Source organism: Hetaerina americana, unplaced genomic scaffold (assembly GCF_022747635.1).
Source record: "Hetaerina americana unplaced genomic scaffold, ioHetAmer1.1.p SCAF_2, whole genome shotgun sequence".
Lineage (NCBI taxonomy): Eukaryota > Metazoa > Arthropoda > Insecta > Odonata > Calopterygidae > Hetaerina > Hetaerina americana.
In genome coordinates this window covers 31,405,292-31,432,965 of record NW_027286763.1, presented here as the reverse complement: position 1 = coordinate 31,432,965, position 27,674 = coordinate 31,405,292, and the positions used below count along the sequence as shown (strand labels likewise).

The 27,674-nt window shown below is 38.6% G+C and overlaps 1 protein-coding gene across 1 annotated transcript in view; it reads right to left on the bottom strand.

Annotated features, from left to right (window-relative positions):
- Positions 1-305: 305 nt before the first annotated feature.
- Positions 306-27,674, bottom strand: part of LOC139687694 (sodium-coupled monocarboxylate transporter 2) — a 46,285-nt gene continuing 18,916 nt past the window's right edge. The window contains exons 8-11 of the mRNA XM_071584942.1: positions 23,587-23,741; positions 15,771-16,012; positions 5,781-5,881; positions 306-550 (exon numbers count right to left, since the gene is read on the bottom strand). Of these exons, the coding sequence (XP_071441043.1) occupies positions 306-550; positions 5,781-5,881; positions 15,771-16,012; positions 23,587-23,741 (743 nt within the window). The remainder of the gene's footprint in view (positions 551-5,780; positions 5,882-15,770; positions 16,013-23,586; positions 23,742-27,674) is intronic.

The window sequence follows — 27,674 nt, the reverse complement described above, 5'->3', positions numbered from 1 at the left end:
GGCCCGGCAAGTGGAGGCCCTGTGGCTTCAGTCCCGGTGAAGGTTTTCGCAATTAGTGAATTTTAACTGTCTAGACGATTCAACCAAAGTCATTTACAAGTTCTGACATCTCATTTTGAAGAATTGAGTGAAGACGTTGAATTTTTTGAAAGCTTTATTTTTTTCAAATTAAATTACAGTGCATACACACGGAGGTAGTTAGCTCTCCGAACAAACATGGATTGCATTTTCAACAAATCAATTTGGTTTTGGTATATTCGGGGAAACATTTATGAGGAGGGAATTCTGGCGGTTGGGGGAAGGTGTCAACGGTCTACATCCAGGCCACCGTTGATGTATCCACCTTCCTCCTTGCCACCGGGGGTGTGGTTGGTCTTCGTTCCCCCCTCCTCATCCTTGGACGCCCCAGTGGTGGGTGACGCCGCCGCCTTACTCTTCAGCGTGGACTCGAATGCAGCATAGACTCGTGGTTTCCCCGGCAGCCACTTAGTCAGCTTGACCACGGCTGGGTGCACCATCCTCTCCTCGAAGGCGTCACCCTCGGAATTACCTTTCGAAGGAATAGGTATCCATCTACATATCAGCGGCCCATGAAGGCAACTGGTGATACAATTTATGCCGCCAAAACTGTACCAACATTTTGTTACTAATTAATCTTTCATTTCGGAAATGAGTTGTCGTTAACCCTACATTTTTCATGCAAGACCTCACACGCCTAATAGTTTTTTCAACAACTCCCTTCTTTTTCTATCCTTAATATTTATCCCATTGTCTCTCTCGTCGTATTAATTCATACAAATCTCTTTTTAAAAGGTTTTTAGTTGCGTATTTGTTTGCAGGAAACTATCGAGAACGAAAGGGGGTAAAGGCACTGAATAAAATTCGTCCAAAATTGTTACCTTTCTGATTCGTTTTCGTTCAGTTTTCTTTCTAAATTCAACTTGTTATTCCTACGGTATTTTATTGAAAATGCCGATATTTTCAGCCATTATCAAGGACTATCGATTGAGTTATGAGTCATAAATAATGTTATTTTCCGTAATATCCCTGTTATCATTATTATTTCAGAAGCATCGTAATTGTTAAATAATGTTTATAACTAATTAATTTTTTACATTCAGATAACAACTTTTGGGGCAAAATGTACTCGATGAAGTATGCTTACGGTGCTGCCATAAAATAGTGAATATACATGTGAGTAAATTGCCCAGAAATAGACATTTTTTGGTATTTCAGCAATTCTTATAAAAGTAAATTCCTGCACCAGAGATTTTTACCCCTTCTATTTTTTTGCCGCCTGCATTGTGTAAACTATGAGATAGATTGACGGTCATAAAGATACAGTCACTGTTGAAACTCTATGGAACTTTTGTAAAACTTGTCATAGTTGATAAACTATGAGAAAAACAACTGTTAAAAGGTGATGAATGGCCTACTTCATCTGTATAAAATACCTATTTCAATGAAGTGGATTCTCTCCAAGATCACCAATGAAAAATACTAGTAAGTAATAAACCTCTCGGGAAAGGTGAGCAGTTGTGTATCCACTATAAATTCATTTTCAAAGAAGAAAGATTAAGGCCAGGTTTTATAATGTCTCGTTGAACTGAAGGTTAATCTCGGGTAAAGGCCAAAACTCAGTTTTATGACCTCTAGTTAAGTTCAGAACCGATCGTTTAAGACCCCAATGACGGAGAGATTGATGTTTTTGATATGGTTATAATGTTCACAATGGAGCTAACTAATGAGCAATTTTATTTGTTTATAGAATCGGAAATGTCGGTTTTATCCACGTTAAGTTAAAGTTCATATGAACTAACGATTGGATTTAAAGTTAAATTCAAAACCAGGCCTAAATCATGAGCATCAGGGGGAAAAAAGAGCACGAAATATGTCCTGGTTAGCCCTGTAGGTAAGGCGTTCGCCGGTTGATACAAAATCCATGTTTGAGCGTGTCTGTTGCGTATATACATGTTGGGGGTATTGTAATGAATGTAAGGTTTACAGAACGCAATAAGTGCTTAGAGTCAGGGCACTATAATATGCACCAAGACATATAAATGAGCAGCAATGAAAATAATTCGTTAGCAAGTAAAAATCAGTAGTCGGAGTTATCAGCAAGGAAATTAATTAAAAGCTATAAAGGCGACTGGAAAACACACAAAAGTTATTCTTTTGGAAATAAGCTGTAAAACTAGGGCAAATAAGCTGGAAGTTAGACGAGGAAATGCTTAAGTAAAATACGGAATTCAAAAAACAGGTAAGATTTGAAGCTAAAAAATTGTAATACTTCATTTTTCGCCAGTTTAGAGAAACTTTGGTCTGTAGGAACACATCACCGAAGAGTTTAATTGATTCTTTGCATATTTTATTTCTCCTCAAAGGAATTTAATTGTACTATATGAAGAAGGAATTTTGATAACAAATTGTTTTGTTTTTAGTGCTTCTTAAAATTACATCTTTGTTCAGAGGAAAATTCAGTTTTATTACGTAATTTTATTACATTGATGAGCAATATTCCATTTAAAGTTATGTCAACAGTTTTAAAGGATAATTTAGAGGGTAAGGAAGGATTAGAAGTTCAAGAAATTTTTCCACGATAACGTTTGCATGCTGAGATACAGCTTGAAATACTCCTCCTTACTTGACGCTGTCGCCTCTAAATACTAAGAGTTCAGTGTATACCAAATCTTCCTTTTGACCTTTAAATAAAAATAACTTAGTTTCTGTTGTTTCCTTCAAATGATCCCAACGCGGCGAGGAAATTCAGTATTTCTTTTCGGTCATCATCCCATAGCATGTGCAAAATGCCAGCTCAATACCCGCTTCTCAGAAGGGGGGTGTACGTACGTATATCGTCTCTCCCGGGTGTAAACGGTAGCTATTTCGTCACTGCATATGTTTTTTTCCCTAAGGTTATCATTTTCGAGTAGTTATATAATGTTTCTGTGATTATATATTTTAGCAAGAACGTGTTTAAGAGTGCGATCAAAACATGACAGAGCCTATAGAAAAAAACTTTGGTCCTTGATCTTCATTTTTCTGTGGTAATGTCGAGTGAGACATTCGTTGCAGCAGGTGCCTCTTTCTCCCCTCACTGGAATGTTTTCTATCCCATGGAGGTTTGTCCATCACCACTCCGCAAATAAACTCTGCCGGCTAAATAAATATTATTCGAGGTGTTTGTGGCATATTGCCTGCTACTAAAATTCCATCGGACTACTTCGTTAAATTTTATGAATGAGTAAATTTTTTTAGAGTCTAGTACGTAGTTGGCATTTTATATTCTCAATTTTTTCCAGCAACAGCGTGAACTACCCGAATAAATTTTCGAGTGCAAACCCGGACTAGCGAGACTACAGATGCTTGCATCGGATCCACCAACGCCCAGAGGCAATGAATAAAGTCGGAATAATTCTCCCATTTACACGAATTCACTAAAGAACTTTGAATTCGCCGAGACCTTATTGTATTCCATTTCCAGTGCCAAGCCTGTGAATGTTAACTTTCTTACGAGTACGTATTTTAGGATCTACGTCCTTCTTCCAAATTTTCTACGGGGTAGAGGGTATAGAGCGTTCTAGTTCCCACTAGTCTAAGATATTCCCATTACCTTTCAAATCGCGTTTTAAAAAATCTCCTCGTGATATTAATGATTCCTCGTCATCGGAAATCATCCAGCTGACGACGAAGTTAATATGAGACGAGAATCTGTTGGTAAGCTTTTCCTAAACCGACAGAAACGCGAAGAACCCCGTCAGAGAAATAAGCATGAGCGAAGGGAAGAGAGAAGACCGGAGAAGGGATTGTTGCGAGAGATTTGTAGGTTTCCCGGTTGCAACAACAGATCTTGCGAGCCCATTCGCGTGAGAGCCTATGTATTTTGTCTCCTTGGCATTCTTTGGCATTGGCCTTGTCACAAACCGGCGGCAATTATGGAGATTTGGCTATTGTAGATGGCGTTAGGAAACAGCAGTAGGCTTTCTAGGATGGGTAACGTTGACCAGGAATACTCAAAATTGATGTACGGTTGCATTGATCTTCACCAATATGCTGTTCACTTTCAAAATTAAATTTTTTAATAAATTTTAATACGATATGTTAAACAGGCCAGTTTTAACAGGGGGTTAATCACCATTTTCCTTAGTAATAACATCTGTTCAAGTTGCCCATTTCATGATTTTTTTATTTTTAAGTTCTTTTGTGGGCCTCTCACAAATAATGAAAGATATAGTATGCAATGCTACCAGACTTCGCAATCGCCAAGTTTATCATTTCGTGGTAACATTTAGGCGCGTTTAGGTACGAACGAGTGCATTGACGTCATCATTCCATGAGTGAAGCCCAGCGATTACAATACCAAACACCGTGCACCCTGTCCAAAACCAAAGATAGTCTCCCTTCTGAAGGTGCTGATCAGAATCATATAAACATTTACTCCACTGCAAAACTTGACTAAGGTACCAGTGAAATAATTGAATCATTTCTTATAAAACCTACGAAATAAACTGTGGTAGGTTTTTTGTGAATCAATTCGAATCACTTGTTAAAAGACCTGTTTAATGTAACTAGACTCTAAGGAGAAAACTAGAGTGTCATATTTTATTCTCTTCTTTTGAAATTGATTATCTTCCCATTATTAACGTTTTAAGCCATCTTCCACCTGTGCGTTGGGAAAGTACCCACCCTAAATAGCCGAGGCCTACGTAACGTCACTTAGGCCCCGGCTGAAAATTTTTTCTAGCGAAAACAAATTTTCAATGCAGCATATTGCCCTTCCCGTGCTATCTCCATCCTCGCCCTAGGTGAATAGAATGTGTTTCAACTTGCAATGGTCGGTCGTTGATGACGCAATTCTGAGTCAAACCAATGACGTGTAATACTCTTGTATACTCTTATATTACTCATGCAACTAATATAAAACATTATATTAATTTTTTTTCATTATGAGTAATGTGCATTAAAAATAATAACTACTCTTTGTTGAATAGTCCTCGTGCCTTATGGTGTACCTGTTCTTCTGTTTTATTCTCAAATATTATGTAAAATTACGATCCCTCACATCAGGATACATATGATGCACACTTTCTTTTATTTTTTTGATATGGTTTACCAATTTGTGTTTGATGTGCGAGTAACGGCCACAGCGTCGATATGAAAGTTCATTAAGTACCTACATACTAACCGAAACCCTAAATTGAAGATCCTAGATCTTATGACAATTGTAAATTCAGAACGGCATTCAAATTGAAGCATAAAATATTTTCGAAATTTAATAATAGTTTTAACGTATCAGCGAAAATACTGAGAAGACTGAGAAAGAGTGAAAGCATAAGAGCAAAACGAAATATTTTCAAACCCCTAAACCCATTCTAAAAGAAAATTCTTGGCATATATTTAGAAAATGCAACAATTTCAAAGGATAAAAATTATTCGCCTTGACCTGGATGATTTGTAGGCGAATGATTTTTACACTTTGAAAGTGTTTCATTTTATGTACATTATCGGATGATTGTGTTAAAAGTTACCGTCGTGAACTCCTGCTGCTCTTTGAATTTATATGTTTAGGAAATTATATATTATCGAAATTTCATTCTTTATGAAAGACTAAACCCATCGAAATCGATCCTCGCAACTCAATTCGATCCTATTTGTAGTTTTTTCATAAAGATGGTAATATTTTTCTCTGTACATAAAACAGCTGTTTATTTATAAAATAAAAGGACCGCTGGTCCTGAAAAGTTACGATTTATAGTTTCTAATATTAGATGACTCCTTACCCGTTAGCAGGCTCACTGCAAGTCCGACCACCACAGTCACAGTGCAGCCAAATAAGTTGTAATACATAAACGACATAGCGTACAGCCAAGTCAGGATATTCCTGGAAAACAACAGAGTCAGTATTAATTTGCATATTTAATTTGTCAAATTCACCCAGGGATGTTCCTAAAAACTCTTCGCCAAAGAAAGCAATAAAAAAACATTATTTCATGGATGGTAAATATCAATCTAAATATATCTGTCCCATGGCTAAAATTAGGTAGCATAGGTGACCTACAAATTGAATATTTTACTTGCAGGTTTTTTGAATTTTATGAACGAAAAGCAATATCCACTTAAGAATATTCGAGACATTGCATGGAGAGACCCAATATCCCTTCAGTAATCCCCTAAGTCATTTAAACCGAAATACTATATACCTAATTATTAACATATAAACATGTTGAATGGCTCTTTAGCTCATTACATAATTTTTTTAAATCTGCCAACTTTTTGCCTGACACAGGTTTGAAGTTCTTTTTGTGATAAATTTTATCTGGATTTTTAGATGGTAAGAAAGTTGATTTTCTTCGTCGTATAGTTTTTTCAAAGCTTTATTATGATGGATTTCAGAATAGTTTATCATTGGCATGCCTGACATACAGAATTGTAAAAGTGAAAAAAAGGTGCATGGCTAAAAATAGGTAAAAGCTAAGAAGAATAATGACGAAAAATAGTTTAAGAGCTGGTACAGAATATTTTTAAAAAAGTGTATTTAATTACTTTTCATTGCACGGCAAGATTTTGAGTGAGATTTCAATGTGTCGACGTTCCTTCCCCAGGCCAGGAGGGGGGACACTGAAACCAAGCATAGTGCGTTCCTGCCGACGCCAGTCACTGGCAAAGGTGGGCTCAAATTTAAAGCGATGTTGAACCTGTATCGTGTATACTAGAGGGTAGAGTTGTGACGTCTAGGGTGTCTAAAAGTTTTCCACCGTACAATACTTGTATATGTCCAGAGCACATCGAATAATTTGTAAAGTTTTCGTCGCTGTGGAAATAAAATAATTCACTGCCAACTGTTATTAGTATTCCTATTGTAATTTCAACAGTCGAAAGATAGCATGACGTTTAGTAGTTGGGCGTATTTGTCATTCAATCCTTCGGTTGATTATTTACGCTACGCTGCTTGTATTTCCATTATTCCGCCATGGCCGCAACCGATGTACATATAATGTATGTTTTTCCACCGGCCTCGAAGAGGAACTTTCCCTCAAACGGGGATTCCGGATCATTGTTTTATAACATTTTCTATATTATTGCAGTAGATTCATGTATTTATGTATACATACATGTGTATGCCATTATACACTAATGAAGGTGGCTGGGACCACCAACAAATCAAAGTGAGTTGTGATTGCGTAAATATTTTAATATTTTTACCATAATTAATTGCTTGTGTGCATCAAGCAAAAACAAAAAAAAATATATATATATATATATATATATGTGTGTGTGTTTATACATACATAAATATTCAATGCCTATTGCAGCATCATCAAATTATAGGCACAAATTGAAAGTATACCAAAAAAATTGTAAATTATAAAATTGTGAAATATTAATAAAAACAGATATGGCGACTATTTCAACAATTGATCTAGAAGAACGATGCCTTTTAAACTATAAACTTAATATCTCTAAAGCTTAAGTGATACTAATTGTACACGTTTCTTCTGGTTTGGCGACATCGAAAGACGGTAACAATGGTGGGTTGTTTCTGCTCGTAAGTTTTATAAAAATGTTCAAAAACCAAGTTTTAACGCCATATTTCCATTTTAAAAATGGTAAGAATAAATTTCAATTATTCATGTACATTGATTGAAAACTGAAAAGACCAGGTGTTGTAACTATTGATACATTTTTTTCTTGTTTGAAAGCCGTAAAAAATGTCCGCCCTTGAATTTCACCTCATTCTATGCTTTATGACTGGGACCATAAATCTTGTCTCGACTCCAGCTCGGATCGCTCGCGTAGGATTTTCTAGGCCAGCGTGTGAGTGAGTACATACTTTGAAAATTTGGGACCTTCAAGCTTTCTGAAAGTTACCTTGGGGTTTGGCGTCAGTGTTTGAGGCACTTACACTGGTGGCAAAGACCGTACAAGTATTCAAACCTGGGTCAGCTAAAAATATTTCACAGAATTCTACAAATTAAATTTCATTAAAACATATTTCAAACAATATAATAAGTTTATATTCAAAGGTACCTATTCCGCAATTGTACTAAACAAACACACACGCACGCGCATACATATGCGTATGTGAGTTCCTTCCTTCTCTTCCTTGAGAGAGGTGGCTTGTACCACCGAACATTCGAAATAGAGTGAGTTTCTCTCAATTTGTTTGGTTTCTGTGTTTTTGTCTTTTTTCAGTGGTGCTAAGTTCATATGCATTATTATTTACATCTGTGAGGCTGTCATATAAGATATATATATATATATATATATATATATATATATATATATATATATATATATATATATATATTGTCCATCATATTTTTCTAGGGAATGATAATTGAGGTGGTTTCCCGTTGCCTTCCTCAATAGTGTTTTTAACGTGACACCATCACTTAATGGCCGCCCCACTGGGGTCAGACGCCATTGCAACCGCCTCACTGAGGGACAGACGCCGCGTGGACTACCTTTCGTCTGGCTCCTAACCTTCGACCTATCTGGCATGGGTGACCCTACCAGGAGCAATTTTTATTACTCCCGCTAGCACAGCTCTAGGGGTCATCGGAACGCACAAGCCCTTCCACCACGTCAAGGTTGTAGTCCGGGGAGGGACGTAGGATAGACGTAGATTGGAGGCTTTTGAAATGTGGGTGTGGAGAAGAATGGAGAAGGTGAAATGGACAGAGAAGAAAACAAATGAGGAAGTACTTGGTATGGTGGGCGAAGAGAGGGGTTTGTTGGGAGCAATCCTATGGAGGCAGGAAAAGTGGATGAAGGGGGTGTTGACCGGCAGTGGGATGTTGAAGACTGTGATAGAGGGTAGAATGTTGGGCAAAAGAGGAAAGGGAAGGAACAGGATAGGAATGTTGGACGGGATGAAGGGAGGAAGAAAGTACTCAGAGATGAAGAGGGACCTGATATAGAGTAGGATGATGGATTTCGTGTTTTGTTAGGAGTAATAAAATATCTGTTTGGTGGTTAGTTGTGTCCATCCAAAAACCTACCTTAACCGGTAGATTACCTTAAAAAAAAAATATATATATATACTACCTTGATCAAAAAGTTCCCGGAATAACCACCGTGTGGCGCTCCCGTCGTTCCGATTTGAGTTCTGTTTTTTTTTTGTTAAATTGGTACATCTGTTGTTGATATTCCCTTTAAATCTTAGTGTCATAACTTGACATTTGCAAAAGTTACGTAGCCAAGAGTACATCTATCTCTGTGTGTGTTGGCGATTTTTTACAATTTCAGAAATGGATTTAAATTTGCAACAACGAACTTGTATTAAATTTTGCGTAAAAAACGGATTTAGTGGCGCACGGACGTTGGAAATGTTGGAAAAGTGTTTCGGCAACGATTCTCTATAAAAAACGGTCGTTTACCAGTGGCACGAGCGGTTCAGAAGTGGTCGTGAGTCAATCGAAGATGATGAACGCAGTGGCAGACCATCGACATCGAAAGTCGGTGAAAAAATTGATAAAGTAAAAGAAATGTTGGTCAATAACCGCAAATTAACCATCAGAGAAATAGCGGAGGACTTGAACATTGCCTATGGATCCGCCCAAGACATTGTGGTTAATGATTTGGGTTTCCGTCGTGTAGCAGCAAAGTTGGTGCCAAAATACCTCAATTTCATGCAAAAAAGAGACCGTGTTGACGTCGCAAAAGACATGATTTGCGAGGCTGAATCCGATCCCACATTCATCAAAAGGATCATTACTGGAGACGAGACGTGGGTTTATGAGTACGACACGCAATCCAGACATCAGGCAAGTGAATGGCGTTCACCAAATGAGCCGAGACCAAAAAAACCACGTCGTTTTCAGTCAAAAAAGAAGGCAATGCTGACGGTTTTCATGGATTACAACGGTGTAGTGCATCATGAATTTTTGCCACAAGGCCAGACAGTAAACAAAGAGTATTATTTGGGCGTTATGAGACGTTTGCGTGAAGCAATTCGCCGAAAGAGACCAGAAATGTGGGCAGAAAACTCGTGGATTTTGCACCATGATAACGCACCGTCGCACAGTGCTATCATTATTCGTAATTTTTTGACGAAAAATGCAACAAATACCATCCAACAGCCACCGAATTCACCTGATTTGGCTCCCTGTGACTTCTTTCTGTTCAATCGAGTTAAAAAACCATTACGGGGAACGCGTTTTAGCAGCCGAGAGGAAGTAATGGAAAAATCGCAGGAAGCACTGATGGACATACCGAAAACCGAATATAAAAAATGTTTCGAGGATTGGATCAAGCGCTGGCATAAGTGTGTTGCAGTCGATGGGGATTACTTTGAAGGGGACAATATAGATTTAGATGAATAAACTTGTATTTTTAATTTTCTGAATAAATTCCGGGAAATTTTTGATCAAGGTAGTATGTATATTTATATATACATATATATATATATACATATATATATATATATATATATATACATATATATATATATAAATTGAACAACAAGAAATAATATGAAAAGACATAAAAAGAACACTCACACGTTCTTTCTTGATAATTTTGACGGAATTTAGCTCCGTCGTCATCAGAAGAAACAGAACTACTATGGTCAGTAATTCTGTTTCTCCGATGAAGACGGAGCTAAATTCCGTCCAAATTATAAAGAAATAACGTCTGAGTCTTCTTTTTATGTATTCTTATATTGTATGTTGCTGTCGAATTTTTTTATTCAACACTTCCGTGTTAATTCGACGAATATGTATGTATATATATACATATGTACATAAATTTGTTTATATGTATATATATGTGTGTGTACATATATATATGTATATATGTGTGTGTGTATATGTGTACGTATACATATATATATATATATATATATATATATATATATATATATATATATATATATATATATATATATATATATATATATATATACATATTAGGTAATCTACCGGTTAAGTTAGGTTTTTGGATGGACGCAGCTACTAAATAAATATTTTGTGACTCCTAACAAAACACAAAATCCAGCATCCTACTTAACAACAGGTCCTTCTTCATCTCTGAGTATTTTCTTCCTCCCTTCATCCCGTCCAACATTCCTATCCTGTTCCTTCCCTTTCCTTGTTTGCCTAAAATTCTCCCTTCTATTACAGTCTACAACATCCCGCTGCCGGTCAATACCCCCTTCAGCCACTTTTCCTGCCTCCATATGATTTCTCCCAACAAACCCCTCTCTTCGCCCACCATACCAAGTACTTCCTCGTTTGTTTTCTTCTCTGTCCATTTCACCTTCTCCATTCTTCTCCACACCCACATTTCAAAAGCCTCCAGTCTACGTCTATCCTCCTGCTTCAATGACCACGTTTCCGCGCCGTACATAGCTACGCTCCATATCAAAGTTTTTACGATTCTTTTCTTAACATCCTTACTGAACGTCCCCGTCATCAACTCCCTCCTCCTTGTGAAAACCTCTTTGCTTAGCGCAATTCTTCTCCTTACGTCCTTACTACTTTGACCGTGTTGGTCCAAAACATTACCAAGATACGTAAACTAATCTACCTGCTCTAGTTTTTGGCCTCTTTTTTTAATGTTTATCCTACCCTTTTTCTTTCTGGAAAATAGCATAACGTTGGTTTTATTAATATTGATTTTCACCCCATATCTGTCGCACTGAATTTACAATTCACTTAGCAATGCTTACAACCCCTTGGGTGACTGACAAACTAAAGCTTGGTCATCAGCAAACCTAACAGATTTCACGAATTCCCCGCCTACTTTCATTCCTACCTCCAGGTCTTCCCATGCCTCATTAATCATTTCCTCTACATACAGGGTGAACAGCAACGGTGATAATGGGCAACCCTGCCTTACACCTCTTCCTAACACTGCCCATTCGGACTCCCTACTACTTCCCAACTCGCACCTGAGCAGTCCGAGACATGTACAGGTTGCGGATTAGCCTCCTTTCCCTCCAATCTATTCCTATTTTCCGCAATATAATCAATTTTTTTTCCCAAATTACTCTATCAAACGCTTTTTTGAAATCTACGAAACAGGTAAATACGTCCTGATTGTATTCTATATTCCTCTCGATTAATAATCTCATTACTGCAATGGCATCACGCGTACTTCTCCCCTTCCTAAACCTGAATTGTTCAACCCGAAAGTAATCATTTGCCCTTCTCTCTATCCTTTTGTTTATGATCCTTAGAACAACTTTAGCTGCGTGGGATATCAAACTTATTGTCTTGTAGTCCTTACTTGATGTAGCATTTACCGTCTTCGGAATAGGAACTAACACTGATCTCACAAAGTCTTTCGGCCAGATTCCTTCCTCATAGATACTACGAATCAGCCCATATAACCTCTTTCTCCCACATTTTCCTAAACACTTCAGTAGTTTCGCAGGAATGTTATCCACCCCCACGGCCTTGTTTAGTTTCATCTCCCTTAATGCCCTTTCTATCTCATCTTCGAGTAAAGCTGGACCTAAGCTATCTTCCTCTACGTCATATTCCTTTTCTATGTCTAACTTCGTTGGTCTAACTTCTTCACTATACAGTTCTATATATTCTTTCCATCTCTCTTGGATCTTTCTTGCGTCTATTGCAACTATTATCTTACCCGCCTTATCTCTATCTGTCAGCATTGATCTTCCTTTCTTACTGCCGGATAAAGATTTAACTTTGCTGTACAGCGCACCAATTTCACCCTTCCTCTGCCAACTTTCCATATCCTCAGACTGCGTCTTCCACCATGTTTCCTTTGCTTCATTTTTTGCCCGTCCCAAATTATTATTTAACTCTTTCTACTTCCTTTTGCCTAGCTCTCTATTTACATTCTTCTATTTCTTCTTTCATCTATCTATGTTATCATCTCATCTGTTATCGGTTTTTCTTGCCCTTCCCGGTGGCGGCGGGTTAACGTCCTCACCTACTAACTTAGAGGTCGTGGATTCGATTCCCGCCTATGTGGATACTCCATCTAGGGTTTGACTGTATGTAATTTTCTACAATACAATGTCTGTAATGTAATGATTTGGTGGAAGAAGGGACTATAAGTCTCAACCTCGCCCAATTAAGTCGATAAATAAATAAACATTAAGTAACGGTTCCAATAGTTTCATTTGCGGCTTTTTATATCTGTTTCTTGATACATTTCCATTTTTTTCGATGGTACTCAGCTCTTTACCCTCATCCATGATTTTCTATACAGCCTGCTGATACTCCTTCCTTGTCAATCTATTTAATGCTTCTACATTTTATTTCCTAACCCGCCGCCCCTGCCTTATCTTTTTAAAACGGACGCTACATTTCATAACAACTAAACTGTGGTCAGAGTCCCTATCTGCTCTCGGGAAGCTGTGCGAATTTATCACATTGTTCCTAAATCTGGGCCTGACCAGAACATAATGTAACTAATGCCTTTCTGAGTCACCTGTCATTTACCATGTATACCCACGCCTTTTATGGTTTCTAAACCAAGTGTTGGTGATGACTAACCCCTGTCTCCTATAGAACTCAATTGCCTCTCTCCGCGGTCATTCCTCGTACCTAAACCGTAGTCCCCCACCTCATCACCATCTCTTCCTTCGCATACCGTCGCATTCCAATCTCCCATCACTGTCAAATGTTTTTCTGCAGCAACACACTTGATTATGTTCTCTAACTGTTCGTATATCCTATCGACTTACTTGAATAATAACCAAGTTCTCTATTTATTATTTAACTCTTTATACTTATTTCGGCCTAACTATGTTTCCATTCTTACATTTTCTTCTCCCATTCATCTTTGCAATCATCTCACCCGTGATCCACGGGTCCTTGTCCTTTTTCCGTTAACGGTTCTTATAGCGTATTTGTCGGCTTTCGATATCCCTTTCTTGACACAATCCCATATTTCTTAGATAGTCCACAGTTCTTTACCGTCCTCCATGTGTTTGATACAGCCTGCTGGTACTCCTTGTTCGTCTATCCATTTAACGCTTCTACATTCCATTTCTTTACCCGCCTCCCCTTCCTTATCTGTTTGAAACGGACGCTACACTTCATAACAACTAAATTGTGGTCAGAGTCCGCATCCGTTCCCGGGAAGCTGTGCGAATTTATCTAACTTTTCCTTAACCTGTGCCTAACCAGAATATAGTCTGATACCTTTCTGAGTCACCTGGCATTTTCCATGTGTACCGTCGTCTTTTGTGGTGCCTAAACCAAGTGTTGGTGATGACTAACCCCTGTATCCTGCAGAACTCAATTTTTTTCTCCCCGCGGTCATTCCTCGAGCCTAGACCGTAGGTAGACCTCATCACCATCTCTTCCTTTGCCTACCGTCGCATTCCAATCCCCCATCACTATCAAATTTTTCCCTGCTGGAGCACACCCGGTTATGTCGTGTAACTGATCGTATATTCTATCGACCTCTTCCTCCTTATGGTTGCTCGGTGGCATGTATACCTGAACAATGACCAAGTTCGTCGGTTCTGCTTTTATCTCTACCAGTAATATTCTATCCGTTGTTTGTTCTATATTGACTGTGCTTCTACCTGTTTATTTAATATTAAATATGAATAGATTGGAGGGAAAGGAGGCTAATCCGCAAGCTGTACATGTCTCATGTTAGATTAAGAATTCATATTTTATTCCTAGTTTTAAGTTTCACCTTCTCGCAAACCGCACGTCCACCTCAGCTATGTTTCTTTCTTCAATGCCATGCTTTTCTTATGTTCAATTACCGGTAAAGGTGGGACTTCACTCATCGGGATGGTTTATACTTGCCCGCTTGGGCAGTCAATGAACATTTGTGCTGCTCAGGTGCGAGTGGGGAACGGGGAGTCCGGATTGGCAGTGTTAGGATGAGGTGTAAGGCAGGGTTGCCCATTATCACCGTTGCTGTTCAACCTTTATGTGGAGTAAATGATTAAAGAGGCATGGGAAGAACTGGAGGTAGAAATGAAGGTGGGCGGGGAATACGTGAAATCAGTTAGGTTTGCTGATGACCAAGCTTTAGTTTGTCAGTCACCCAAGGGGTTGCAAGCATTGCTGAGTGAATTGTAAATTCAGTGCGACAGATATGGGGTGAAAATCAATATTAATAAAACCAACGTTATGCTATTTTCCAGAAAGAAAAAGACTACGCTAAACATTAAAGTAGGAGGGCAAAAACTAGAGCAGGTAGAACAGTTTACGTATCTCGGAAGTGTTTTGGACCAACACAGCCAAAGTAGTAAGGACGTAAGGAGAAGAATTGCGCTTGGCAAAGAGGTTTTCACAAGGAGGAGGGAGTTGATGAGAGGGACGTTCAGTAAGGATGTTAAGAAAAGAATCGTAAAAACTTTGATATGGAGCGTAGCTATGTACGGCGCGGAAACGTGGTCATTGAAGCAGGAGGATAGATATATAGGCTAATTGGGTGATTTAGAGCTACGAGATAGCTCGTAGATAATTCATTAGTAATTATAAATATAATTACTGATGGATGGATGGATGGAGTCACGATAATTATTGTGTCATATTTCGTCTTTTGACTCTGTTGGAGACATTTGGAAATATTAGTTGATATTTGCGGGTTCTTTTTTGATGCCTATTAATAATTTATTCTTATATATAAAAGTAAAAACCCCGCGGGTGCGAAGTACTTAATATATCAATCACTTCAAATTTTTGTTTATTACATTGATTGCAAACTAATTCTAAGTATAAATTACCCACCAATTGTTAATTTTTTTAAATACCACCGCGGTTACACCTCATATGAGGGGTTTAACCACGGTGGGTTTCTGTGGCGTTTGTGGCATCACTTACGCGCTTTGTCCATAGCCCTCGGCCAGCATTGACTCTACTTGAAGACCGCTGTGGGCGCTCGTGTAGTTGAGGCCATCGGCATAGGGGAAGGGCGCTAGGGAGTCGTAGGTGGTGTTGCAGCCTGCGATGGAAGTTGGCAAGGGGTCAACCCGCGTCTTCACGGCGCTTGTGTCCACGGCCAGTGCGCCAGCCGCCACCCAAAACGTCATTACTTGGCCGGTCACCATGCCGATTATTGCCCCCTTAAAAACATAGGAAAACGTAGACAAAACTAAGATATTTTTATTGACGGCATTCATTTTCTGAATGCCGTCCTGATGGGTCTATACCCAAGTACTTTTTCTTTTGTAATAAGTTAATTTAGAATTAGTTTGATGCCTTGCACTAAATGGATTTCGTCTATACAAAATTATGAGTGCATAATCGTATGAGAATGGATTGAGAGTTCCTAGTTTCTAAAATACAATTGGCTGTAAGAAATTGGAAAGCAACTCCGTATGCTATTCATTACAATTGTTTTTATAGGAATAATTAAAATATTTCACTTCATGACTCATTATTTGTTACGGAACTTTTAAAAGAGTTTTGGCACAATTATTGTGTAGGCCGCATCAGATCAAGAATCTTTGGTAAAGGGCACCGCATTCGATGAGTCGCTCTCCGAGCGGTGGATAAACTTTATCGGAGGAATGCACTTCACAACGCGGCCTTTCTCTTTGAAGGGTCCTAGTCCCGTATTAATAGTCGCCTTTCAACTCTGGAAGGCTCTTAAGAGGCTCCTACGGTGTAATTTTCTGAGCTATTTTCGACGTTGAGGTCTCATTACACACTTCCAGAGCCGGGAGACAATCGTTTATATGGGTCATTATCGCGCATTTGCTCTTTTGTGAAGTGAAAAATCAATGAGAAGGGCTTTTCAGTTCCTCCTGTCAGTGATAGTCAAGGCCGGCTCCAAAGAATGTTACCTTTTCGAGGAAGAGGAGGCGATTGCAAGTCGGCGAGGTCGTTCGGGCCTCGTGCCCTTGTGTACTCGAGGACAACTGCTGAAAACCTAATTTATTTAAAAAAAATAAACCATTTCGCCAGAGTTGGAATTAGAGTGAGTTGAGCCAGTGGTAAAGAAATTGGAAGTAGGGTCAATTTATGAAACGCGAAAATTTCATGAATAGAATTAAATGGAAAATATTGCGTCATTCTTATCTAGTGGGAACGTAAAGGATGCACGTTGAGCTTATAATAAGTAAAGAAGAAAATATTTCACTTTTAATTTTTCAAAATATTACAATATGCGTAATCTTTCAACAATGCAAAATGGCTAACTTAGCGAAAGAGTTTAATAATGATAAGCTAGAAATACCATTGGTACGAATTATGCAAGAGTTGGTAGTATGAAAATGGAATTGATATATTCATGGGTAATTTCAGCACTTTTTAATTATTAGTGGAATTTCAGAAGTTTATGTTTGAAATTTGCAAGTGATGTAAGATGTTTCGGCTTTGCATGTAGATATGTGGGTTTGCTATCTCATATACTATAGTTACCATAAACGACCTTCAAGAAGGCTCTGCAATGCTGCTCTTCGCCGAAAATAAATCCATAATGAAAATGAACTTTGCAATTATCATAATTTTATTTGATAACAGCACCATGCCTTTTGCAACAGAGTTGCGCACTCAGTTTACAGATTAAAATGCTACATGATAGTCCATACAAAGTTCATTTGCGTCTTGAATATCAAAGAATTCCACGAATTTTGATTTCATCCTAAAAAGAGCTCCCATGGAATAAAATTGTATCAAAAAACATCTATCTCTAATGTGCTTCCATGTAGGCGACTGGTTTCTTTTCATTAATTCTCTCGCACAGCGCTCAAACTATGCAAATAAATACAATGTAATTCGATTCATACAATTTCAAGATTCAATTTTAGCGCCCTCTTTATCTTGCTTTTTTCCTCCCGCGTATAAAAGTGGAAGGCTGTGTTCCTCCGACACTTAGTAATTTCGCGAACTTGACATCAGGCTGTAATAGGATATCATTTCATCAAACGATATTGAGGCTATATGGAAGAGGCTGTCAAAATTTCACTCTTCTTATACAAACAGCTGCACCATCCCAAAAGCTAGGTCGAGAAAATTGGATGGTGCGCATTGCCCTAGTAAGCATGATAGACAAAATTCAGGGTTTTTAATATACTGATTCACGTGCCTGTCATAATTTTCCTCCTCCATTATTTTATAAAAATAAATTTTGGGAACTTTTTAGTTTATTTTTTACACATTAAATAAAATTAGATTTCCCATCGACGTTAATCTTAGGTGACTTCTGGTCTTTACTTTCAACCTAATTTCTCCAATTTACTGATTTCAATCTCAGGATTCTCAAGATTCTATTGATGAATTTCCTCGGAAGTCATTTGTGGATATTCCTGTAGTATAAGCTAAAATTATAACCTCTTATAATCGCATTCGTGTTTTTTTGGAGTATAATGTTTGACCTAGCAATTCTCTCACTTGCAGTTGACGAATTTCGAACCAGTCTTGCGTTAAATCTTGGTCCTCAGTTTCTTTCGAGTCCCATAGCTTCCGCGTAACCGACTGTCTTCTGGCTTCCATTCCCCATGGAAATCGACTTTTATCCAACTTATTTCGGGCACATCTCATAATTTCTGACCACGTCGAGTGTCCACCGCAGTACAGCTTGCTTGATCTTTTTTCTCACAGACTGTCCCCGAGGGCTCTTTCTTACTACCTTCTGCCTACCTCGTCCCATTCGTGTAGTTTATTTGTTTTCTCATCATAGCAAAACAACAATCGGAACAACGGAAGTATTTTACAAGTACGCTATTCATGTTTACTTTAACGTGACCCAAATTGAGAGCCATCTTTTCGTGTGGTCATCATTAATATATGAATGTTTTACCTATATTTTTTTACAGAAGGGCTTGTGTCAGAGAATTCAAAAAAAACTTGTAGATGTCATTAGGAATCAAAAATACTGTATTTATTGATTCCAAGACTCGGTCAACAAGTATTTCTTCGACATGATGGCAGTAAAGGACGATTAGCATCTCAACCAAACTTCTTCCCGCTCTTTGAATCAATGTTGATTACCTGATAATTTTTCTTTTACATTAGAATCAATTGCTTAAGTTTCGTTTATGTCTTCATGTATTATCTCGTAATCAAGGTTGTTCTCCTTTGGTATTCTCTCTTTGCATGTCAGGTTGGAAAAAAGGCTTTTCCAAGCCCAACATTAAATCGCACTCATTAGTCGATAGTTTTGTTGCAAAGAAACCGCCAAAATATGAAATAATCAAAGTGAAAACTCCATGGTTCCAAGTTTCGCTTAAAGTTTTGGCATTTTTATTATGAATGAAACACGTTTGTGATATTGTCTTAATTGATTTCCAATATCTGTCTTTCAGATGAGACAGGTCAGATTACCATTGATTTAGCTTTAGTTTATTAATGTGCATGAAATATTATCGAAAGAACCAGCATATTTTACTCTTTATCTGATCCTTTACTTTGGCCTTCATGTTATTGCCATGGTCAGGTGCAAATTACCTTAGTCGTCGAGATATCATTTATTAGCGCTACTATTGTGACGGCTCAGATCATGCGCGAAGTTTGTGAGTCCCTCAAGCACAAACTCACTGTTTGTATATTGATGATGACCGTTATAAAATAACCGTACAAGCCGTAGAAAGAAAGGACGCGGGAGTAAATCCAAGAATGAATGATGAGATGCTAGTATTGTAGGATGTGCAAGGGACGATGAAGTAATTAATAGAATATCAGGTGACAGGATAGCTTGGAAGGCTCCTTCGAGCCAATCCTAAGATTAACACCCTGTAATGATTATGGCTACCTGCATTCGAATTCTCTCTGATAAGCACTGCAGTATCTGTATAAGTGCTTCATTATACACCGAGAAAAAGTCTTCTTTCCATGGAGAAACATTACTGATTGAGTTTTAGTTGACTTTCTTTCGAACCAATACCGGTCACTGTTAGTTCCATCATCTACAGGCCCGCACCGTTACTCACTCCCAAACTTGTTTCTTTGGTCTTTCTCCCCATACCCTGGCCCTCTGCTGCAGTTTCATGGAACTCCTCCCTCAACAGAGACCCCGTGTCAGACATGACTACAACTGCAGCAGTTGAGAGAACTCCGCATACCATCCTAAATATTGCATAAATGCTAGTATTTTTATAACTTTGCCCAAATATGTCCTGAGGAAATCTTTTAAGAACAGCCATTGTTTCCGAGCAGTAAATTTGAGGAATCCGGTAAGGATGAGGGTTGATTGAGTGGATATTGTTTTCCATATCATCTCCCATTGCAGTAGGCCGGCAGCATGTGTTCAAACATGGTGCACTGCGTCCGCCGCCGCACGCGAAGGGGAAGTTGACCTCGGCCCTGCCTTTACTTCTGGTGTGGGTCAACCTTTTGCGAACGAGGAAGGCATTCCTCTCTCCCCTGTCTTACCTCCAGTCTTCCAAACAAAGAAAGAACGAGTTTTTACGTCGAAACATGACCTAGTCCAGCGAATTCGAATTGAGGGGACGCGGAGCGTGTCCTCGCCAGCTAACATGGCCCGTTTTATCTCCCCAGTATCGCATCCATAAGGACAATGAGAAAACAAGATTCATAAGCCCCTAAACTATTACGTCGATTATTCACTTCTTAAAGTCACTTCAGATAGAGTCAATCCAAACAGCCGTTGCCGTTTGATTAGACCTCGATCGACGTTTAAGTGTTCCTCCAGATTGCCTTCTTCTTCCGTTGATTTTACCTTCATGTCCCTTTACATTTTGGGGAATGAGAAAGAGAGAAGACTATCAGGGTATTGAAAGTTAGATGTGCGCCAACCGACCAAGGCTTATTTTTAAGACCTCAAGGTACCTGACATTTCCTTTCTCAATATTCGTCGAATTGGGATAGGCGCAGGCGGTAATTCACGAGTGGATAAATCTGCATGGTAAAATTTCGTGATGTTCATACTTACTTTCTCTACCTTCCAGCGAACGATGTCAGTTATTGTTATGTTCATGATAACTACTAATACTAACCACACACTAATAGTTCGCTAATTTCATTTTCTTACAGGATTTGAATTTATCATTACTCTTAATGAACATTAAATTGTATTTCGAATTCGCATCCTCTCCGGGACACTGTGTGAACTCATGACATTGTTCCCGATTCCAAATAACGTTATAAACCACCACATTTATCATTTCGAAGGTTGGCATAATACGAGGGTAAGCCGAAAAGTAACAATAATACGGGACAATACGGGATAGCAACTGCAGGGTTATAGATAGCAAAAATTCCACTTGCCAACCTCAGCGTCTAAAAAATAATTAGTTGTATTTAAATGCATGCTCTTCCACTAACCTTATGCGTTTTGTTATAATAACCCATTCTTTCCGAATGACCTCATTCGTGTTCTGTTCATCTGTTTTTAAGTTTCCCTTTCAATCCCTCGTCCCTCTCCGTGGGGGGAAATTCCTGCTACCTGCAACGTTGGGTCGCATTCCTTGCCTTTTACAGACTATTTGGGGGTGGAGTGTTTCGTGGTACATTTTCATGTGGTAGTGATGTTTCAATTTCTTGCTTGTTTTGTCCTGGCTTCCGTGTTGTAGGATGGCTTTCGTGCTGCATCATGGGGTGCAGTTTTTTAGTTGTTTTGCGGTATATGTGTTTGCATGAGTATTGGATGAAGGGATTTTTGCATGAGTGTGTGCGCTGCTGTGGGTGTAATTTTCCGTGTTGTTTCTTTTGCATGTGGTATATGTCCTTTTTACGGTTGGTGACCTAACACCCCCCGCCACACGCCCTTGCGGCGGCTTGCGGGGTATTATGTAGATGTAGAGTAATGTACACATGCTTGTAGGCCACAAACATATAGCAAGATCGGACAAAAAGTACAATTGAAGTACAATTCTTAAGTTTCCAAATCTAATATTTATTTTTCAACATATTCACCGTTAAGGCAAACATATTTCTCCCAACGTGTAACAAGTTTTTTCATTCCGTCACTGAAAAACTCTTCCGACTTTTCTCGAATCCAGGGGATGATGGCTGTCTTCACCTCATCGTCTGAGGTGTAATGATAACCCTTGAGGTGTCTCTTGAGTTGAGGAAAAAATAAAAAACGCGAGGCGTAAGATCGGGGGAATAAGGAGGATGTGGAATCGGTTCAAATTTCAGTTTTCGCAGAGCCTCTCCAGTTGTTCGCTAGGTGTGTGGACGAGCGTTGTCATGTTGCAAGATTATTGGCGCCAGGCTGCCTTTAAAACGACAAACTGGACATCGGAGGTGTTTTAGAGTCTGTATATACTGAGAAGAATTTACCATTGCCCCTCGTTTCAGAAAATTGGTCACATAAACTCGGTGAGCATCCCAAAACCCAGTCAAAAGAAGTTTTTTTGCCAATGGCTTTTCCAGGCTCGCAACCACGAAATTGTACTACCCATCGATTTACAGTAGACCTATCAACAGCATCGTCATCATAAACGACAATGAATCACCGTAGGAGCCACTTTTTCAGCGCAGTTTTTATTCGCTGTGACATAGCACTAGAACACGTCTCCACACTTCCGCTTCCCGAAATACGCTGAATGAATGACATGACCTGAAACCTGCGCATGCATGTTGAGGGGGAATGTTACTTTCACTTGCCACCAGGAGTGCTTCTGAAGGTCATTTTGTTTGTGGTCTACAAGCATGTGTGCATTAGTTTTCAGCCTACCCTCGTAAGTGCGGTAGACCTCACCTAGCACCAAGCCCAACGGCGTGTGAAGTTGGCACATTATAATAGGGGGCCAGTGGCGTCTGCCGGTGCACTGCCTTACAATGTGCCGGTTTCCCAGCAAGATCTGGTAACCAAAAACTCGCACACCTGAGGGGGCCTAGAAGCGTCAACTTGAATCGAACTCGGACCCTCCGATCAATAGCCCAGCGTCCTACCCACTGGTATAAAACCTATTTCACAAATTCTTTATCTCCTGGTTTTCCAAGTATCTACGTCTATTGTGCTGTTTCTATCAGGTGTTAGTGAAAATTAAGATATTCTAGCCCATCACTGAGTTCCATTATCCACCACTGTCAAGCGTTAACTTCCAAATATGCTCGCAATAATTTTCTTAGGTTGATCTTTTATCCACTGTCTGATACCTCCTTAATTTGTTTTTTGTTTAAACCTAGATGATAATGACATTAGTTGTTTCTGCTTTAATGTCTACTAAAAAGACTAATTTTCACCAATAATATCACCCATCCGCTCCATTTTTAATTTTCTTGATCCTGCATTGAGTTTAATACTCCTGCTTTCTCACGCTTGCTCTCTTCTTCTTCACTTTATTGCTATGGGACTATTTCTCTAGTTATACTATCTTTCCATCTCGCCTTGCACAGCTTTAACATATCTCCTAATCAATTGCATGACATCTACTGTACCGCATTTCCTCTCTCCTTCTCTCGCTTGGTACTTTCTAACTTTCTTGTCATCAGCATCTCACTTACATTCCAAGTCAAAATTCTACCGGTGGTAGTGCTCGTCTGTGTCCTATTTTCTACTGCTGTTGATAAGGCTTTGCAAGGACTTCGTGTAATGACAACCGTGGAAGCCTTGCCTCCTCCGATGCCGGACAAAACACTCACGATTAGGTTGAGTGCCTTAGTTGGCAGGGTTTAGCATTTTATATTGAGAATTTTGTCTGTTTCAATAACGTACGAGAAAATAAGAGTGCTTCATCGTTTTCCTGCATTGAGATCCGACAAATGAATAATTTTCACCTTTTACCTTTGAGTTGGCCACCGGGAAAAGAATGGCTAGCAGAAATATGCCGAGGAGAGCACCGCTTGTGGCGGAATTGGTAATCATGGAGGTCTCGACGATGCCAGGAAGCAGAGCAGCAGCAAACGTCAGTCCCATGATAATGAGGGCCGAAGCGATGGCTGCGAAAACATAATGAATGAACCCAGGCATTACAATAACACAAATGCCCATCAATCAGTAAAGAAGTAGCTTAAGTAGAAAGCAAAGCGGTATTAATGAGACTTGTTTAAAAGGACAGTCAATAGATATAAAGGATATTTAATATCTAGAATTTCATGGTTACATAACAGGCGTACTTTAACAAGAATACATCTAAGAGTTTTTTCAGTAGTACCACCAATTATTGAACTTGCGGGTAAAGAAGAAAAATATAACGAATAATGGCAATGCAAAAAACTATAATGTAATCTAGAATTGCCTTTAAATCAAGCTTGCGATAAACGCTTCTTCAATAAAGATGCGGCTGGTGCGGAAAACCTTTTACTAACTAATGATTGTTCCACTGAAAGAATTATTAACTCTATTGCGAAAAAGTTCCCGTTTCTTCTGCCTGTTACGGTCGTTCATGAAGTATTCAGCGGATCAACTTGGCGAGGTTTTTCGCTCGTTCATAAACATTCTCAGACCTTGAACTAAATACTTATGAAATAAAGAATGTTTCTTGAACTGTTGGGATTGAGGAAATGAAGTTTAACAAGATGAAGATAAAGTGTTTCATTCAAATATCACATGGACTACTTGAATAGAGTAATTGAAGACCTCCGAAAAATCTTCTTTCTTACCGGTAACCAAGAGTTTCATCTTTTTAATTTCGTGCATTGATCTACGAATTTTGCGGGAGCAGAATCGTGACGGAACAGCGAGTTATGTAACCGATCTCCTTTATGTTAAAAATGAAAAACTCAATCAGCCTGAGGTCACATCGAAGGTCTACATGTATATCCATTCAATTAACTCACACAAACCTCGATTACAGATTATATAAGCTTAGAAATTCCGCGTGATCTGACACCTATTTTTCCCAGTTTCATTAGGGCCAAAGTTTAATATATCGACTGCTTGTATGTTTTAATACTTGAACCGTATTTGAAAAGTAAATACTGTATGCATAAGAGTTTAAGCTGGGGGAAACCTGTGCGATAAGTAATATGTTGGGGGTTTGAGACTACCCAAAACTTTAAACTACTTAAATAGTTCGAGTAAATGCTCTCGAGTGATACTTTTGATTTTTTGAAGCATCCATATAATGTCATGTTGTAAATTTCTTAGCGAACAGATTTACTTGAAATTTTCGGTGTCAGAGAATGATAGAACGTGAATTTTTGTGAACATTGAACGGAAGGAGAATGATGACGGGGCTCTCACTCAATGGGAAGAGAAAGTAGGTCCATGTGGAGGTTGATGACCGAGGTCATCTGAATTATTTTTCTGGAGAGAACGTGGCTTCATAAGAACTAAACCACCCACTTGCTTCCTTAGTACTTCCATAAAAGAATGAACCCATATATTGATGCTTAGCAATTTAACAAATCTTAATGAGTGTTTCAGTTATTACGAAGAAATTCAGTGAACATCGAACTACCGTTATTGTCGGAGAGAAAGAATTGATAGCCATTGTGTAGCTCTTAGATCTCTCTTGAAATAACTATAATATCAACGACAGTACCATTAATTTCCAATCACTTATCTCCATCTCGGGATCTTTGATAATACGAGGCATATTCGAAAAGTGAATACCGTTTTAAAAACTGCGGTTAGAAGAGCAAAAATATATGCATGAAGCGCTATCTACGACTATTGATTGTTTCCAAAGCCGCTGAAGTGATTGTTTTGGTTCAGTAGTCGTTTGCCTGTCAGTGAATGCAGACAATAATGTTCGCGAAAATCGTTGCTCCCGAAAGTGGCGAAGTGCGTGCTGTGATTCGATTATTGTGTGCAAAAAGATCATCAGGAGTCCCTAATTCATCGGAAGTTGTGCCTTGTTCATGGGCCTACAGTAATGAGTGAAGAAAAGGTTAGATAATGGGGTCGATACTTCAAAATTGGCCACACAAATATGCACGGTGAAAAGCGGAGTGGCAAGCCAGTATCCAGACCCATGAAGTCGTTCAGTAAGTGGACCAAGAACAGCGATTTGATCGATGATTGACGATTAGTGCTCTTGCTGATAAATTTCCTCATGCTGGACGCATCACTATTTACACGATTGTTACGGATAAGCTCGCATATCACATATTAAGTAACCCATGAAAGGTGGATACCGAAAATGCTTACCGACCAAGAGCATTTATTATTATGTAGACCCGTGAGGGGTGAGTCCCGACCTTGAAACTAGCAACCATTTCCTATTCTTGTACCTAAAACAGCGGCTTGATGGAGGTTTGAAGACGACGAGGAAGTGAAGACCACCGTTGTCAACTTATTCAATTCCCACGCGGCGAATATCTATGTTGAGGATTAAAGGAGCTGTTGCAGCGTTACAAAAATGCTTAGAAGTGATCAGCGATTATGCAGAAAAGTGGAGTAGGTTTGTAGGAAACTAAAACCGCCAGTAGAAGCTTTTTCTTACGAATATATTTTTTTATGACCAAACGGGCCCAACTGAAAAAATAACCCTCGCATTTTTGTCTGGCGGTTGATAAGTTAGTTGCCTACAAAAGACATTTTTGTCAGAGTCCAATGAAGAGGAATATTGTCGAAGTGAAAATTTGAATAAATGCTATGACGGAAGGAATCTGAAGGATATTATAAAAAAGTTGTTTTCCTTATGCTACTAATACTACAATACAATACAATACAATACAATGTCAAGATGACTCTTTGATGACTAATTGTTTTATCATGACCTTTAATTTTCCTGTTAGTGTTTCCATTGCCTTATTCAGACATGGCTTCACTTCTCTGATGAAATTTTTAACTATGCAATTAATATAACGATGTTATTTTAATTGATTACATCTAAGAAACCAAAATGATGTCAAAGATATTGTTTAATTATAGCTCACACCCCATTCTTCCTACTATAGAATTCCTTACATGAGCGAGCCATAAGTCAAGAACGTCTGTTGTATAACATAAGAATTGCTTTTCATATACATCTGTTAGCTGTTCTGAATTACCAAGGTCTTCAAAAACATTATAGGGTTCCTATCAGGTCATTTTTTATGATAAGTAACTCTTATGACCAAGTCATTATGGAATCATCAATTCCATAATTGATCTTTAAAATTCCTTAATATAGCCACCGGTCTCAATCGAAGAAATAATTTTTGCTTTGTGTGTGCAGGTATTTCTCGATTTTAAAAAACTAAACTGCTTCTACCGGACGTAAGAGAAAGTCGCCTTTTTGCTTCTAATATCTTCGTTTTCTAGATTTTTCTCGGATCTGTTTCTTTGATCATGGTTATCCTTTACGACTCAATACGCTATTTAGAAAGCAAAATAATCTGCCAAATATGAAAGTCTATGCTTGTAGACTAAGAACAAGAATGCGAATAACTAGAAACTAGTTATTCGTATCCTTTCTTTCCTAGTATTGGTTACCCCTTGTAGTCGTGCAAATCTTCCTCGTTTAAAAATTGGGATAGATCAAGGAGTAGCGGACTATGAAAACGTTTAACAAGGTTTGAAGCAAAAAATAAAGAGAAAGTATGAGGTTGAAGTTGATTAGTCTGTTGATTTATGCGACTGTCTTATGTCGTCAAACATACCCAGGATAGTCATTGATAACTTCACTTTATATCGTATGTGACGTATGAAGGATCTCTTTTTGAGTGCCCTTTAAATTTGGAATTATTTATGACCAATGTGTGATGTCATTTAAAAAATGTCCGTACACACTTTTGCAGCATTTAGGAGATTGAGTTAGACAAGTAGCAAGTAAAAGACCAAAGCCTAGAAGCATTCATTTATTTCGTGACTGTCCTACGCTCGTTAAAATTGAACTATATAGAGCAGTGGTTGAATATATTCAATGATTGTGACAGTCTATTCCATTATTCATCGCGTCTACCCATCTAAAGATTTACCCGCATGAGCCATACGCCTGTGTA